At 37.3% G+C, this 18,555-nt stretch overlaps 2 protein-coding genes across 3 annotated transcripts; both read right to left on the bottom strand.

Moving 5' to 3' along the window:
• Nucleotides 1-6,456: 6,456 nt before the first annotated feature.
• LOC109218347 (glyoxylate/hydroxypyruvate reductase HPR3-like) lies at nucleotides 6,457-13,714 on the bottom strand. 2 transcript variants are annotated; one of them, XM_019382708.1, is made up of 3 exons: nucleotides 12,838-13,714; nucleotides 7,106-7,630; nucleotides 6,457-6,967 (listed from the first exon to the last, which is right to left on the bottom strand). In XM_019382708.1, exons 1-2 carry the CDS (start codon nucleotides 13,294-13,296, stop codon nucleotides 7,109-7,111), a joined length of 981 nt encoding a protein of 326 aa, XP_019238253.1. In that variant the 5' UTR covers nucleotides 13,297-13,714; the 3' UTR covers nucleotides 6,457-6,967; nucleotides 7,106-7,108. The 2 variants fall into 2 exon arrangements, with proteins under 2 accessions (XP_019238253.1, XP_019238252.1); XM_019382707.1 differs by having other exon boundaries at nucleotides 6,457-6,971; nucleotides 12,838-13,713.
• A 491-nt stretch (nucleotides 13,715-14,205) lies between these two features.
• On the bottom strand, nucleotides 14,206-16,817 carry LOC109218348 (glyoxylate/hydroxypyruvate reductase HPR3). The gene is made up of 2 exons (XM_019382709.1): nucleotides 16,323-16,817; nucleotides 14,206-15,186 (listed from the first exon to the last, which is right to left on the bottom strand). Exons 1-2 carry the CDS (start codon nucleotides 16,770-16,772, stop codon nucleotides 14,665-14,667), a joined length of 972 nt encoding a protein of 323 aa, XP_019238254.1. The 5' UTR covers nucleotides 16,773-16,817; the 3' UTR covers nucleotides 14,206-14,664.
• Between the last annotated feature and the right edge of the window lie 1,738 nt (nucleotides 16,818-18,555).

Here is an 18,555-nt window from a genome sequence, read left to right on the forward strand (position 1 = left end):
CGAAGAAGAATCAGAGTAAAAATGATGAAAGAGTAAAGTCCTTTATTCAAAGAAGTAGCCTCATATTTATAGAAAGGAGACGACGGTTCGGCGGCGCTAATGGCCGACCAGCACTGGTACATTTAATGTTTGGGAAAGTGAACCGACGAGACGTTTCAGTCACTTCGAGCGCCCACATCACGGAAATGACGTCATCACTAAAGACTCCGGGAAAATGAGGTTCAAATCGTTTCTTATCATCTTACTCTAAGAAACGCGGGGACTATCTGTATACGGACGAGATCGTATGCCTTCGATATAGACTCGAGAGGTCGTCCAAAGCCCGGGATCGCCTTAGGTCTGAGTTAAAGCAAGCTCGAGTACGAGGTCGACACACTAGACTCGAGCTCGAGGACGGAATGTAACGCCCGAAGATTGACACGTGAGTTACACCGAAGCCGGGCATGCTTGACCCCAAAATAGTACCGTTATGGACTTGTAACAGAATAGGCTAGATTCCTGCCACGTCCCCAAGATCATGGCACAAATCCCGGAATAGGATTGTACGATTCCGTACTAGGCGGTTAGACAGCTGTATCAAGAATATTCTTTACTGTAAATAGAAATATACCTTATTTAGGGTTCCCCTATTATATAAAGGGGACCCCAATCATTGTAACATCCATCTGATTATTGGCAAGAATATACTATCCTACTTTTCTCTCTTACTGTTCATCAGAATTGTTCCTTACATGCATTTATTGTTCTTACTTTATTGCTCTTAGTTCGTCTTGAGGTCACTAAGCTCGAGGTCACCACTGCTGAGTAACATTGGTTTGATTCACTTATTCCTTTCATTTCTCTTCATATTTCTTGAATATTAATTGGTATTGAATTTAATCATATATCTTTAAAACCACAAATTAAATTTAATTGTTACTCGTATTTTCGAGGTAAACACTTCTATATCTTTTTAACCAACCAAATAATAATAATTATTATTATTATTATTATCAGATTGTACATTTTATTTGGGAGGCAGAAATTTTAAGTATTACCGTCTCCATTGTAAGCAGTTTCACTACTAGAAATTCGGGAAAAACCGTCCAAAAAACCGACCAAAGTTGGTCTGTAATGACCAATAACCGTCCAAAACGTGACCATTAACATGTGGTCGGTATTTTGAAGGTCGGAAGGGCATACCGACCAAAGTTGGTCGAAAATTACCGACCAACTTTGGTCGGTCAATTAAATTAAAAAAAATTACCGAAAAAACCGACCAAAGTTGGTCAGTTTTTTCGACCAAAGTTGGTCGGTATTTTAATTATGTAATTAAAATATGCACCAAAGTTGGTCGGTACTATAATTATGCAATTAAAAAATGCACCATATGAGAATCAAACCGGGGTCTGTACTGTGGCAGGATACTATTCTACCACTAGACCATTGGTGCATTTTGTTTTAAGACTGTCTTTTATTTCATTTATACTCTTTAATTGTATTTTCGCACGAAAATAACATACCAAAGTTGGCCAATTTTATTAAAAAATAAAATTACCGACCGAATTCGATCAGTTTTTTAAAATGATTGGCCGGATTAACCGATCGATTTCGGTCGATTTTTTAATATTAATTTTATTTTATTTTAAATGAAAAACTAACCAAAGTTGGTCGGTTTCTTGAAAAATAAATTTTGCGTGACTCAAAAATAGTTTCACGCATTTTTGCGCCAAAGAAAACGACCAAAGTTGATCGGTTTTGTAAAAAAAATTAAAAAATAAAATATTTTGAAAAACCGACCAAATTTGATCGGTTTTTTGGCCGACTAAGTGGTCGGTCTTTGCCGAATTTCTAGTAATGTTTGCCAATACTCTGGAAATAGAATGAGTAACAAATTAATACAAAAGCGTAGTATGTTAATGTGAGTACTAGTTAGCAAAATGCCTAGGGTGCTCTTTCATTCAAGGGTTGCACATGTCTTGTCTGATAGTTCCTCATACTTGTTACTGTCGCACTATAGAAAAATATCTGCTATTTTGTGAAACTTGATTTTTTAAAAATAAAGTAAAAAATACTAGAGCAATTTATAGCGTTATGCTTTTGTAAGGTGAATTCATAACATCGACATTATCAAAATTATTACTAATACACAAATATGAGTCCCAGTTGGAAGCCGAAGTAGTTGTCACATTTTGAAAATACATACATACACATATACCAAAAGATTTTTAAAAAAGCTAATTATAAAAAGAAATTTGAAACATCATTTACCTTCTGAAATGTTTATTTAATGGACAAGTGCATGACCACAAATATTAATGTCTACTCTTGTAAATAATGTTAACCCTAATCAGATGTAAAATTGTAATATGGATTTTTCAATTATGATTTAAATTGCTTGCTTTTGGAGACTGTATCTGATAACTACACACTCCAAATCACATGCAACTTCTTATTGTATCCAAGAAATTAGCTTTAAATTTTACTTTGCTAAAAGAATAATGTAAATATGTGGTACCACTTAATTATCATGATTAAATCAATGGAACTTTAATTAATTGGTCTTCATATAATCAAGTATATATGACTATGTAACATAACTTTTGATTATGGAAATTGAATAATCTCTATTTTGATTTGATTGTGCAACTATTAGGCCATGCACTGTGATTATTGGCAACCTAAATAAATCAAATGCACTTGAAGGTGAATATATAGCAAAACAACTCAATGATCTTGGATTATATTTCTTTTTTTGATATACACATATATGATTTTCAATAATATCTTGCTTTAGCTATTTAGCCTTTGGTCTTTGAAAACGTACGGATAGTCTAAGGGGGTTTGGTTAAAACTATAACTCCACAGTTGCATCAAATTAAAGTTCTTATTCAAGGAGCAACATTAGGTAGAAAGTAGGATCAAGTGTTGGAGCAATTCACAAGAAAAGCTTGAAATGTCAAAAGTGAAACATTTGTCCCAACTTTTGTTTGTAATTCTGTTGGCTAACCAAAGAAAACTGAAAACTTTATTATGACAAGTAGGGCTAAAGATTTAGTGAATATGATAAATTCACAGCAGTAAACAACAGAGGAGCTAGGGCTAAAGAAAGTTTTCTAGATGATCATGTTTACCTAAGCATGAAAATGACGTATGTTTTGACATTATTAATGAATTAACAGTCGGACATATGCAATAATTCAGCAAAACAGACAAGTAAAACAGCACATAACATCAAAATGATCAAACTAATGGCAATTTTCATGAAGTTTTTGAGCGTTGACATGGTATAAAACAAAGATAAAGATGCTTCCTCGTTTCTAGTTACAATAGTTTAAATGCCTATAAACAAATAATTAGTAGAATTTCAGGTCATTATCAATCCACGTATCTAATTTTGTTCCGTTGTGCCAAGTAAAATAATCATAATCCATAGCCAAACTTAGCCATAACTAAGTTGACACTATTAAATATGTTTGTTTCCAAAGATGTGTAGTTTGAAAGGCACTTAAAAATAAAGCAAATAAATTAATTTTATTGATGAGCATGAAATTCTTCAAAGTTGTAGTCATGTTATCCATGAGGTAAGCAAACATTATGTTGAAGATATATATATCCTTATTTAGAAATCCTAATAAACGAATTTGGGAACATAATTAAGGATGTTCTAATTTACTCTAAAAAGGATAATATGGATGTTAGAAGGAAAGTAAAACATCTTCTTTTAGGAAAACAAAAGAAAGAAAGACAAAAGGTCATAAGGGGAAAGAAAGGAATAACTCTTTCCATATTTTGGTAAAGGGAGGAATGTTGTTACAAATTATTAATGTTACAAAATATAAGAAAATTGATTCTAATGGAAACACCACATAAACAGATTAATCTAAGGAGGAATTAAGTGTTTCTTACAAAAACGTTTTAACTATTGAATATGATCGAGGGACATCCTAGTCTCGATATGCTAAAGCACTATATCTAAAAAAAATAAAAACAAAAACAAAAAAAAAACTCATTAGGCGACACACCAGCTTGAAATTTGAATATATATATATATATATATATATATATAAACATATCCATAGTACGTTACTGTCTTGTGGTCCACTAAATAGCATGCTATTAAGATCAAAATAAAAATGTTAAAACTGAATAATCACTAAATATAAAAAGGTGTTAATCTTTTTTGAAACAAATCAAAAAAGAAAGAACATGACCACAGAGACAATATATATATATATATATATATCTTTCTTGTGTGTGTATGTTCTGTCCTGGACAAGTACAATCCATTTAACCATAAGAAATGATATATTTATGGAATTTTTACCTCCTATAGCAAAGGTTAACACCTTATTTATTTTAAATAAATACCATTTAAAAAAAATTATATTCTATAGATACCTTTTAATGTTTATAGCAAAATATCTAGTTTTGGTTAGCTCCTACCTCTAAGCCACTAAATAGGCTATTCAGTTACACATTTATCTTTCTCTCTCTACTTTGATACATGCTCTCTACCCCCATTCCCTGAAAACACGATGCTCAATCTCAAAATTCCTCTCACCCACATCACCTACCACTAGTGACAAACAGTGATTTCAAGTTCACGATGTCTCATCACGGTGGTAAAAGGAACGGTGAGAAATCCGACGTTTCGTGTCTCTCATCCTCGTTTTCAATTCACAGGAAGTCACGTTGCAAAAATAAGATAAACTAAAGAGAAGAAAGCATAAACAGTATAGCCGATTTACTGGTCTTCTTTTGGCAAAACTTCATGGTCTACTGCTCAAAGCTCTTGTCACCGAGCTGCTCTCAAAAGTTGCTGTCTATGTAGATCCGAATTTCAGCTCAATGAGATTCAGGGTTTTTGCACGACGGCGGATTCGTCGGAAATTAGGGTTTGTTCTTGAACAAAGACGACGGAGTTTGGGGCTGAGCAACTTGATTTTCTGTTAATATATTTCAATGAATTTTCAACATATCACGCTGTATTTTCATGTATTTCATTGTATTCATTGTATTTTTTTCATTGTAATTCAATGTATCTCGCTGAATTCCATGTATTTTCATTGTATTCACTATCTTTTTTCATTGTATTTCAATGTATCCCGCTGTATTCTATGTATTTCATTGTATTCATTGTCTCGTTATATGCCATGAATGTATTCATATGTTTTTTTAATTAATATAATTTATGTATTCAGATGTATTATATAATTTCTCTGACGATTGCTATGTGTTTGGGGCATTTTTCGGTTGAGAATCTTTTTTATAACTGGAAATACAAATTTTGTGTGTTATAATTGAGTTTGTTGAGTTATATTAGGAGTCTATTATTTTAATTGATTTACTTTCAGTTTAAAAACAGTGTAATCCCCTGTTTCACGTCGTGAATACAGTCGAATACAATAATTTGTCCAGCTGTAATCCCATGTTTCACGCTAGGAATACAGTCGAATACACTTGAATACAACAACTGATTAGCTGGACTTCCCTGATTCACGCCTATTTTTGCTGCTGTATTCATGAATACAGTAGCTTAAATACATCTAATACAACTTATAACAACAGAAAACGTATCTACAATTCGTAATATAGCAAATGGTATCTATAGATAGATAGTCCTTTATGAAAATTTCTCTATATTTATTTAGCCCATGTGGTCAGGTGACGAATACTTCAGCAACAGTAACAATCCTATCATATGCCAGCCAGCATTTAAATGGCAATGCCCTACAACTGGTCACTTTTGTCCTATCTTTAGAGTATATATGAACTTTTTATTACAAGGGTAACGTAAGCATTGCATAACTTTAAAAGAGAAAATGACATTGTATAGTCGCTCCTAAAATAATAACCAAAAAAGTGTACAATTTTTTATTTATTTTTTGTATATATAAACATTCTATATGTTATATACAAAATTTATATACTTTTTCGGCTACCAAATATAAATAGTTTCTAACGCGGGCTGAAAGTGATAATACCCCCAACTTTAAAATGTGGTCCTATGTAGTAAAGACCAAATGTTGGCCTACTTTTAAGGTCCAAATGATAGAGGCCATATGGCTTTGCCAACATCTTCCTTGACGAACAAAACCGTTCAAGTAGTTCTACCGAGCTAGCCTAAACCTCAACAAAACAATGTAAACTGCAATTATTTAATAACAGTGGTGTACGGATTAGATTGTGCTCATCTTGACTATTCTGCTCGATACCTGTTACCTCCCATCATTAAAAAAAATGCAATATTATGTATACCATCAAATGTATCGATCTCCACTTTGAAACTAAACGAAATCTGAAATGTTCCACAACATCTATGATTACAACTAACTTTGATTTATGGCTTTATTAAATCAATCAATATGTTATATGTCAAGGGATGAAATCATTCTGAAAAAGAACTCAGGCACGTTGGGTAGGATAGAGCAAGATATAAACTAGTTTATCTTCAACCCAAAAAGTGAGGAAAAGTTGATACAGGATCAAATAATCTGGTGTATGAATATCTAGCAGCAGATTACAATTTAAGAAGCAGCATTATTCTGATATCTAATATATACCAGTTGTTTAATACCAAATACCAGATATATTCTCCATGTTTAACATTGATGATGGCAGTCATGAAAATCCTGAACATTGACTAGAATAATCATGCATCTCCTGACCCCAACAGCAGAAGGAAGAATAGCCAGACGAATTTTGTTTAACTAAACAGATAGCTACTTCTGCAAAGAACCATATAACTAACTCATGCAAAAGAAAATCCCTACCATTAAAAATATAGGGTTGAACATATTAAATCTTGCATTCATTGACAGAACGGAATTGAACATATTCTGCACGACTGCATTTCATGACATAAAACAAATGGCTTCCTTTCTGCAGAGCTGTAGCTGAAACAGATTGCTTCCTCTCTGGTTATAGCACAGCGGTTTGCATTTGTAATGGAAAATGCTTTCTCCATTCCGACAATCCTACACCACTTGCTTCCAGTAACATGCAAATAGGTTAAGGAAACTCTTCAGACTTGTACTCCAGTTTTGCAGAGAGTATCCCGAATGGGACGTCGATAAATATCAAGGCTGATCTTATAACATGCATTTCAAAGTTGAAATAATACCTTTTAGTTATCCAAAACTGGAGAAAGCAAAGGTTTGTTCAAGAAGAAAGCTTCCAGATTCCCTGATACGAGTTCATATAAATCTCGAAAAGAATCCTCTGTACAACAAGCAACATGCCGTGTCAATACAACGTTATCCAATGAAAGAAGCTCCTCAGGAACATTAGGTTCATTCTCGAAAACATCCAAGCCAGCACCAGCAATCTCTCCCTGCACCAAGCATTTTACCAACTCCATCTCATTGATTACGGATCCTCGTGCAATATTAATGATAACTCCTCCTTTCCCAAGTGCCAATAAAACCTCCTTATTGATCAAGTGGCGAGTTTCCTCTGTCAATGCACAACAAATGACAAGGACATCGCATTTAGTCGATAGTTCATGAACGTCAGGATAGAAAGGGTAGGAAACAGGCTTTTTCTTCCTCGACTGGTATGATATAATGCATCCAAATGCTTCAAGTCTTTTTGCAACTTTTAGACCGATGCTTCCCAGCCCAACAATTCCTACTTTCCTGCCTCCCACCTGCCATCATTAATCACCATTCAAGAACTAGCAATTAGTAATGCAAAAGTTATCCACACAAGCTTTGTACTAGACCTAAAATCTTAAACCATGGTCTACTGGTACTAGCCTATTGCAACAAATGTTGTTCCAAACTTAAATCCAGTAAGGGCATGGAATAAACCCAAAATACCTCGATGACTGTCCACCCACCAGAAACCCAGCATTAAAAAAATTATGAACAGCCTCATCGATGTCAAGTATAGACACCACTCTTTTGCAAACAGTTGGATTTTGTCCAGAGGGTTACCAGCTTGGATCAGTGGGGAGCCTTGACTAAGGATAAATCCCAGGAGTTGGGGGAGGTTATCGAATATGGGAGCCTGGAAGAGCAGTGGGGACGCGAGCGCTATGTGGACGACGACAACGAGCTGTATAAGGGAGGCGGCGAGAGAGGTGTTAACCCTGGCAGGCACAAAGACGACTGGTGGTGGAATGAAGTGGTCCAAGGTAAAGTGAAAGCGAAGAAGGTAGCATACCTGAAGTTAGTCGAGAGCACATGCGAGGAGGAGAGGAGAGTGAACAGAGAGAGGTATAAGGTAGCTAGGAAGGAGGCGAAGTTGGCGGTCACGGAGGCTAAGACTGCGGCATTTGATCGTCTGTACGAGGAACAGAAGGACAAAGGCGGGGAGAAGAAGTTATTCCGACTGGCCAAGGTGAGAGAGAGAGGAAGGCTCGGGATCTGGATCAGGTGAGGTGCATCAAAGACAAGGACGGTAGTATTGATGGGAGAGGAGCAGATTAAGAGGAGATGGCAAACTTACTTTCATAGACTTTTGAATGAAGAGGGGCATCGGGACATTGTGCTAGGTGAATTGGGGCACTCCGAGAGTCACCGAGACTTTAGGTACTGCAAACGCATTAAGGTCGGGGAGGTCGTGGGGGCCATGCGTAAGATGAGTAGGGGTAGAGCAACCGAACAAAACGAAATCCCGGTAGAATTTGGGAGGTGTGTGGGTAGAGCAAGCTTGGAGTGGCTGACTGGGCTGTTTAATGTTATTTTCAGTACGAAGAGGATGCCAAATGAGTGGAGGTGGAGCACAGTGGTTCCGTTATACAAAAACAAAAGTGATATCAAAGTTGTAACAACTACAGGGGTATCAAGTTACTAAGTCATACCATGAAAGTCTGGGAGAGGGTGGAAGAAGTGAGAGTAAGGAGGACAGTGTCAATATCTGACAACCAGTTCGGGTTCATGCCGGGTCGATCGATTACGGAGGCTATTCACCTTATTAGGAGGTTGGTGGAGCAGTATAGGGATAGGAAGAAGGATTTGTACACGGTATTTATTGATCTGGAGAAAGCGTATGACAAGGTCCCTAGAGATGTTCTTTGGAGATGCTTGGAGGCTAAAGGTGCGTCGGTTGCCTACATTAGGGCGATTAAGAACATGTATGATGGAGCAAAGACTCGGGTTAGGACAGTGGGAGGCGACTCGGAGCATTTTCCGGTTGTTATGGGGTTACACCAAGTATCTGCGCTCAGCCCGTTTCTTATTTGCCTTGGTTATAAACGCACTGACACACCACATTCAAGGGGAGTTGCCATGGTGTATGTTATTCGCTAATGACATAGTTCTGATCGATGAGGCGCGAGGCGGCGTTAACGAGAGGTTGGAGGTTTGGAAATAGAACCTTGAGTCTAAGGGTTTCAAGTTGATCAGGACTAAGACGGAATACCTGGAGTGCAAGTTCTGCGCGGAGCCGAGGGAAGCAGGCACGAAAGTGAGGCTTGAATCACAGGTCATCCCCAAGCAAGGCAGTTTCAAGTACCTTGGGTCAGTTATGATGGGGAGATAGACGAGGATATTACACACCATATAGGGGTGGGGTGGATGAAATGGAGGCTAGCATCTCGAATACTGTTGTAAGGCCCCGAAAAATTTCGCTAAGGAATTTAAGATTTTGAGGTGCCGAGGTTGACTAATGAGTACACAGGTTATTTTTGACTTTTTGGGTTGAAGAATGCACCTAAGTGTTGAGGAAAATGTTTGACTGAAAAAGGAGATTTTGCGGTCTATTTTGCGACCGCAGAAACGTTATGCGGATCGCAGATTGATCGCAGAACGAAGCAGTAACTCAAGCAAAATTTTGGCCATTTTGCGGCCCATTCTGCGGTCAAGAAGTGTTTTGCAGTCCATTCTGCGATCGCAAAATCAATATGCGGACCACAGAATGGTCGCATATTGCGACCGCAAAATCAATATGCGGACCACAGAATGGTCGCATATATGAGGAGACGATGCCTAGTTCCGAGGGTCCATTTCGCGACCATTGTGCGAGCCGCATAAGCATTGTGCGGTCGCATATGCGACCACAGATCCTATTTGCAGCTTCATTTTCGGGGGTTAAATAACCCGACCTTATATCTATAATTAGACCTAAAGGGTTATTTTGAAGACAAAAATCTGATATTTTAGAGAGAAGTGAGAGTGTTCTTTTTTATTTTGATGACCAAGAAATCCGTCTGGGGCCGATCCTTCGGACCAACCGCAGCCTTCGAAACTCGGTGGATAATGAGCCCGCCCCTCTACCCTTCTCCACTTAAATACCGGGCTTTGCTTTGCAAGGTGTAGGGGCTTGAACGTGTGACCTAAGACACAAATCCACCACCCTTTGCCACTTGAGCTAGGCCAGAGAGAGGAAGAAGCCCAAGTGCTTTGTTCATCAAAATCATGTTCAAGCTTTGAAATCCAACTAGGAAATATCACAAGATCTTCACCCAAGAGGTAAAGTTCTAACCCTAGTCTTCAATTTCGAGTTTGGGTAAAGATGGGTGGTTGGGAGTATGATTCTTGGGTGTAAGAGTATCATTTTATACATACATGTACCAATAAGTTTTGTGGGAAGATTGTTGAGTTCAAATGGGTAAAGATTGTGTTGAAAATGGTAGAATTCTCCAAAGACTTTAATTAAAGATTTGAGGGTCGAGTTGATGTCGGAATTTGGTGAAATTTGTATGGTTGGACTCGTGGATGGATGGGTGTTCATATTTTATAATTTTTGTCGGGTTCCGAGACGTGTGCCCCACTGTCGATTTTGGGTTGAATTTCAGATTTTTGTTGGAAAATGTAGAATTTTCATATGGAATTAATTCCCATAATTTGTATTGAATTAATTGTGACTAGATTCGAGGCGTTCAGAGGCCGATTCGCGAGGCAAAGGCATAGCAGAATAAGGAGTTACATGGTTTGAGGTAACAGTCTAAATTTGGTCCTGAGAGTATGAAACCCCGGATTTTTGTGATATGTGATTGGTTTGGAGGTAACGCACATGCTAGGTGACGGGCGTGTGGACGTGCACCGAAGGAATTGTGACTTGGTCCATTCCATGGAAGCTGTAAAGTTGAATATCTTGTTGTTAGTTGTATGTTCTCTATGTGTTATAGAAATTTGACTGTAAATCATGTCAGAAATCATGTTTAGGCTATGTACTGGTACTGTTGGGACCTACAGAGGCCGTGTTACATGTTGGATTACCTGATAATTGCCATTTGTACTCAGTCTCAGTTTTATTCGCATATCATATTTTAGTCTCTATTATTTCCTTGTTGATACACATATTATTGTTGTTTGGGCTGATTTTCATGATCACCGAGAGCCCGAGAGACCGGAGAGATTGATGATTGAGTGAGACCGAGGGACTGATTGTGAGAACATTTGTGGGATCGGGCTGCACGCCGCAACATGTTTTTATTGATTTTTGCCATGATTGGCTTGTCATAGCATTTGGGCTGAAAAAACCCATCAGGAGTCTGTACACACCCCCAGTGAGCGCAGGTACCTACTGAGTGCGAGTGCCAACTGCGAGTGCCTAGTGCTGAGTGATTGGGAGAAATGAGTGACTGTGAGGAATGAGTGATTGTGAGGTTGGAGAGAATGGGAGGACTGAGTGACTGTTGCCCTGAGAGGCTGCATTTGATTTTATTCTCGTTGCACTTAACTGCCATATATCACTGTTTTAAAATTTTTGAGAGATATCATATCCAGTTTTACTTGGACTTGACATGTATAAACTAATTTGGCTTAAATTATTGGACTTGAAAGCATGCCTATTTTTTCTATGTTGATACTACTGGAATTGAATTGTACCTGTATATCTCATCACTATCTTCAGCGCTTTATTTAGTATTGTTACTTGCTGAGTTGGTTGTACTCATACTACACCCTGCACCTCGTGTGCAGATCCATGTGCTTCCGGACACGGTGGTTACTAGTTTTCGGGGATTTACCTGTCAGAGACTATCGAGGTAGTTGCTTGGCGTCCGTAGACCTTGACTCTCTTTCCTTTTAGATACTTGTACTATTCTATATTCCCAGACAGTGTTCTATTAGTGAGACTGTGTTATTATTTAGATGCTCATGTATTCAGTGACATGAGGTTTTAGGAATGTATGTCAGAAATTGTGAGGTTTTCTATGAAATTCAAATATTATGTTTTCAATATTTAAAGGAAACGAGGTTTTGTTAAGATTGTCGGCTGCACGCCGCAACATGTTTTCAGTATTGAGGGACGTTAGGGTTAGGTTAAATTATGCAAACTTTGTTAACGGTAGGGATAGATTTGGACGAAAAATATAACGGGTGGCAGAAGTAAATAATATACCATAGTAGAGGGGCAATTATGGACCTTTTCCCCAATAAAAATCAGAAAACCATCTTACGATGCAAAGATGTATTTGTGCTACTCCCACTCTCCAAAATGGGCACCCAAATCCTGAACCTCGAACTATTAATAAACAATTCAATTTGTTAATTTGATCATTAGTAACGTTTTAGGAAATGTTTCTGAGAAGGATATTGACTCATATATATCTGAAGACTTTCCTTGCACCTTTTCATTCATAACTAATTATCGGTTTTCAAGCCCGGGTTATCAACCTCAGCCATCTTTCCGACTATTTTAATCTTATTCCTCCGAATAGAACATGGCCATATGGGTGACATTAACATTGAATAAACTTTTCACCTTTAGGAAATTAGATCTTCTTTCCTGCTTAAGGGAAATAGATTTGTTAGACCTACAACTACGTTTTCACTTACCTACTTATTCTTTTCGGTCAAAGAAAAAAATTGGGCCTAACTCAAATGTCAAAAGCTAGTTTATATCATGTATAAAAAGGTCAATAAGAGGCAGAAAAAGAACAACAGAAGAGCAAAGTGATATCACCTTGGAACAGAGAGGGAAATCCCCATGAAGAGGCCAAAGACCATTCTTAACAAACCGATCAGCAGCAGATATCTTTCTAAGAACATCAATCAACAATCCAACAGCAAAATCAGCTACATCCTCTGAGAAAACGGAAGCAGCGTTAGCAACTGAGATTCCACGGCGGCGACACTCGACGAGATCAATATGGTTAACGCCAGTGCTTGTTGTGACGATAACGCGGAGCGAAGGTAGGAGGCAGAACAAGGAGGAAGAAAGCTTGCCGACGAAACCTTTAGGAGAAGAAATGATGGCTTGTACGGATTGAGCATGTGTGGAAATGAATTGTTCCAATGGAAGTGAAGATTCCCATGGTTTAAGGAATCGGAAATTGTGGGATAACTGTTCACCGTAGATATTGAAAAGGGTTGGCTGGCCTAGGACTACTATCTCCGGCAAAGCAGTGTTGGGTTTTGCCATTGATTAGTTTGAGAGTAACTCGAGGGAGAGTTTTAACACCTGAAAGACAAATTAAAGCAATATATGATCTTTTCTTGATTTTTCTGCTTTTGTTGTGTCGGTTTGGTTTTTTCTGATTACAGGAATATTAGGTGTTGATGATGATTTCTTAACTGTAATTCCATTTTTCATGAATTCGTACAAAATTGAAGTGTAAATAGAGCTACTGCTTTTTCCTCTTAAGTGGAAAACATCTCCACTGTGATTAAAAGCTGCTACTACTAAAAAAAAAATAAAGCACTATGTTTTATTTTTCAACTCAGTGTCCAATACCCACATTGACGCTCGACCGAATTTATGTCGGAAAATCCCACATTGGGGGTGTCCAATACCCACATTGACGCTCGACCGAATTTATGTCGGAAAATCCCACATTGGGGGTTGGTAAGGTAGTATACTACTATACTATATTTACTTGTTGATGTAATTTAACTTCGAGGAGATAGATTTAAAAAGAATAATAGGTCAAAGGTAAGGTTCATGCTGGAAAGACAGTTGAGGTTAAAAAATAAGTTCAAATGCCAACTCATTGACATATACATTTGATCACAACGTCACCCATGAGATAAGCAAACATAAGAGAAAGGATCAAATAAACTGGTGTATGAATATCTAGCAGCGGATAACTATTTAAGAAACAGCAAACTTCATAATACAACATAAATTTTAAGTACATTGACCAGTAACGGAGTAAAGGTGGATTGCCAGATTGCCATAACTATATATTAAAGTTAACTTGATTTTCGGGCTACACAGAAACTCTACAGAATAGATAAAAGTTTCTAATCTACCAATTTAAAAGGAACTTATAAAGAGTGGTAGATTTAAAAATTCATTTGTGGCATTAAGAAAACACCAGAACATGTAACATCCACAATCAACTGAAAATTCTATTTTCACACTACAAGGAGAAAGCCCTTAACATCAGATCACAGAGAATAGAAACTCATATTGACAGATTTCTATGTCTATCATCACAAATCAAACACTGAAAGTTGTATCCGACAAGCATCTGCATGCGCACATGTACAATGGCATAAAACAAACAGCTTTTTCTGCAGATTGTAGCAAATGAATCAAATTGCTTTTTTCCTGGTTGTAGCACAATCATTTCGCATTTGGTGTGGAGAATGCTTTTCTGTTATAAGGATCCTACACAACTTGCTTCCAGTAATACACCAATAGGTTAAGGAAATTTTGTGTCAAGCGAGACAAAATGCAGATTCACACTCCACTTTTGCTGAGAGTTTCCAGAATGAGATGTTGATAATATGAAGACAGATCAGGATACAATATAGAATTATAGATCTCCCAGATGAAAAGAATATCTCAGTCATCAAAAACTGGAGAAAGCAAAGGTTTGTTCAAGAAGAAAGCTTCCAAATTCCCTGACATGAGTTCATATAAATCTCGAAAAGAATCCTCGGTCAAAAAAGCGACATGTTGTGACAGTACAACATTATCCAATGAAAGGAGCTCTTCAGGAACATTTGGTTCATTCTCGAAAACATCCAAGCCAGCACCTGCAATATCTCCCTGCACTAAACACTGCACCAACTCCATCTCATTGATTATGGCTCCTCGAGCAATATTAATGATTATTCCTTCTTTACCGAGTGCCAGTAGAACCTCTTTATTGATCAGGTGATGAGTTTGGTCTGTCAAAGCACAACAAATGACAAGGACATCAGATTTGGTTGCTAGTTCATGAACGTCGGGATAGAAAGGGTAGACAACAGGCTTTTTCTTCCTCGACTGGTATGATATAATGCAGCCAAATGCTTCAAGCCTTTTTGCAACTTCTAGGCCTATGCTTCCCAGCCCAACAATTCCAACTTTCCTGCCTCCCACCTGCCATCATCAATTACCATCAAGAATATGCAATTAGAAATGCAGAAGTTATCCACACAAGAAAATTTAGTAGACCTGAAATCTTAAGGATAATGAACAATCAAGGAAACCAGTTGATGACAGATAAAACCATGGCACACATGGTACTAGCCTGTTGCAACAAGTACTGTTCCAAACTTAACCAACTGAAGTCCAATCTTAGCTTCAAAAAACATTATACAAAGACAACCACAGTTTCAGAACTATGTATAGTTTTACACCAGTATTTATGCTACTCTCACTATCCAAAATGGGCACCAAATTTTGAACTTCACGTTATTATATAATTCAATTTGTTACGTGATTTTAAATTTTATATTTGAAGTGCAGGTCTCAAATTTAAAAAAAGAACGTTTAGGAAATAATATGAGAAGGACTTTGACTAAATTTTCCCACTTCAAATGCCAAGTTCTTGTTTTGATGCTAAACAATTCATTCTTCGATTGGCGAGGAAGCAAGCGATCTAGTCATTGTCAGGGACGCTAATGCATTCATTTAACTTTGTACTAATTTGAACATAGCTTCGACCAAATATTATATGCAAATATAGAAAATTATATGCAAACCAATGTTTGTTTTACAATTTTGTCCATTATTTCAACTTCAACTAGAAAAAGAGAATTAGAAGTTGAAAAAATTGTTTGAGAAGTATTTCAAGTCAAATAACGATTCTCACTTACAAAACTTATCTTTTTTCCAAGTTATATTCATGTCCAAAAAAATCCCAAATGATCTTTTCCAACTTCAATTTCAAATACTCTTTTTTTCAACTTCAAAATCTTGTTCAAACGGTTTAACTCTTAGCCCAACACAGTACCCATCTCTTATATTTAAAGCACGAGGGCCATGATAGAACACGGTACCCAAATCTAGGAGCTTAAACATACCCGAATAGGGCAACCTATGAACTTTAGGCACATTCCCAGGTTATACTTGTTTAACCAAAAATGGATGATTTTCCTAACCACATATATATGTGAGAGTTCTAAAACGCAACTATGAGTTCAACAACAATTACCAAATCGTAACAAGAAAAAAAAATTATAATCCGCACACAAAATTTTAAGATATCAATGGAGAAAGCTAAGTGACAGTACCTTGGAAGCAAGTGGGTAGTCCCCATGAAGAGGCCAAAGTCCATTCTTAACAAACCGATTAGCAGCAGATACTTTTCTTAGAACATCAATTAACAATCCAACAGCAAAATCAGCTACATCCTCCGAGAAAACGGTACCAGCGTTAGCAACGGAAATTCCGAGGCTGCGGCACTCGTCGAGATCCATATGGTTAAGGCCGGCGCTGGTGGTAACGATTACCCGAAGAGAAGGAAGTTGGCGGAGCAACGATGGAGTAACGCAGGTCGTGCCAGTGCAAAACATAGCCTGTACGGATTGAGCGTGTGTGGAAATGAATTGGTCCAATGGAAGTGAAGATTCCCATGGCTTTAGGAGTTGGAATTTTGAGGAAAATTGGTCGCCGTAGAAATTAAGAACCGATGGCCGGCCCAGGACTATCACCGCCGGCAGCTCGTCCTGGGGTTCTGCCATTGTTGAGTTTGCTAGCAACTCCTTTTTTGTTTTTGTTTTGGGGCACATGTTATTGGATTCCACGGGGTCCCACCTGTTTCACCAAAGAAATAATATTTTGGATAAAACTAGAATTTGAGATGAAAAATTGGGTTATTGATAATCAAGAGACCAAAATAATAATAGGCTTTTTGAGAATAATAACAAAGCAGTAAACAAAATTTTTTATTTCAGTATGATGTAAAATGATATCCTTTTCCCAATACAACTTCTTCCTTTTATAGTTGATTCTAGGTAAAGGAAATAAACATAAGCTTTAATGAGACAATTATGGACAATAAATGATATTAAATGAGCCGTTACACAATCATTCCTATTAAATACCAATTTTCTAACGTATCAGGTATTTAATACTGAATTTGGACTCTTTTTTGTCTTCAGATTCATGTCTTCAATGCCTTTCGACCCACTGGCTTTAAATGACTTCGAATTGGTACGAGACTCGTGTCTAAACTGCTTCTCGTGCCTATTTCACTTCTTCTTCCCGTACCTGTCATTTCCCGTACCTTTTTCCCAATTGTTACGCTTTGACCACTTGTCCAGTCCACGTGTCACGCCACGTCATCTTCAATATAAATTCAACTTTTTTCCCAATACAGATAGTCCCCCCACTTTCCATTTATTTCTCAATTAAATAATTGGGAAGTGGACCTTCGTAAAAAAGGAATTTTTGCCATAATCAATGCGTATGACAATATTGTCGTCTCAATTGTCTTTTCCATTTAATGTTTTGCCCATGTGTCACCTTTTGATTGATTCTGCTATTTTGCACCCTTTTTCAAAGCTTCGTTAATCCCACTATTCACGAAGTGATAGTTGCCTTTATTATAGGCTTTCCATCATTACTCTTCTAAGTTTGACGGTTGCCATCATATACATATTTAACCTTTTTTTCCTTTGTCCTCTTCTCCATAAATCTTTAGCAAATATTTTTCTTCTTTACTTTTGCTCTCCTTCGATTCATCTTTGCTCAACAATGGCGTCTCCAAACCCTAACCCTAAAAGAGTTCCAATTTTAGACAAATTCCCCAATGCTCCTGTTAGACATAGAAGAGACAGAGGGGGCAGACTTCGTACAGGGTTAGAATCTACTCGAGGCGGCTCTTCTGGTTCTTCTTCTAGAAGTTCTATTCTGAAAACTCCTTCTTCTAAAGGTAAAGAAATTCCTGATTCTTCTAGAGAACCTTTAGTTGATGAAATCGTACCAAATAATTTATCTTTTGTAAGTGATAGACAATCTCTTCAAAAGCAAGTTGCTGGTTTAGAAAAAACTGACACCTATCCTACATTAGTGACCGAACTTACAATCCCTACCATCAGAGGAGATTGTAACTGGAAAAATAGTCTTCGAATGTCAATTCCTTCCATAAATAAAAGAATTTCTTCTTTTAGGATTGGGTACTCTTTTGTTTATACTTACCCTTTTACTTTGGGTTTTAATCCCCCAATTGACCCAGTCATCCTCGATTTTTATCGTTTCTTTAATATTTGTTTGGCCCAAGTTGGTCCTTTAGTATGGAGAGCAGTGGCTTGTTTGAGATATCTTTCTACCAAAGCCACTGTTGATTTCACCTTTTCTCACCTTATCCATTTATACCATCCTAATTTAATACGTCATGGAGTTTTTACCTTAACTGCGAGAAGCAAGAAGGTTTTGGTAAGCACAGAAGATGACAATGATCGTGGATGGTATGCCCGTTACGTTGCTGTGCGTACGGTGGATTTACTTGGTGAAACAAATATT

Source organism: Nicotiana attenuata, unplaced genomic scaffold, assembly GCF_001879085.1.
Source record: "Nicotiana attenuata strain UT unplaced genomic scaffold, NIATTr2, whole genome shotgun sequence".
Taxonomy (NCBI): domain Eukaryota; kingdom Viridiplantae; phylum Streptophyta; class Magnoliopsida; order Solanales; family Solanaceae; genus Nicotiana; species Nicotiana attenuata.

Coding starts and splice junctions, on each gene's coding strand:
- LOC109218348 (XM_019382709.1), bottom strand. CDS start 16,772: ATGGCAGAACCCCAGGACGAGCTGCCGGCGGTGATAGTCCTGGGCCGG. Junction 15,187..16,322: donor ACTACCCACTTGCTTCCAAG/GTACTGTCACTT, acceptor TGATGATGGCAG/GTGGGAGGCAGGAAAGTTGG.
- LOC109218347 (XM_019382708.1), bottom strand. CDS start 13,296: ATGGCAAAACCCAACACTGCTTTGCCGGAGATAGTAGTCCTAGGCCAG. Junction 7,631..12,837: donor ATTTCCCTCTCTGTTCCAAG/GTGATATCACTT, acceptor TAATGATGGCAG/GTGGGAGGCAGGAAAGTAGG.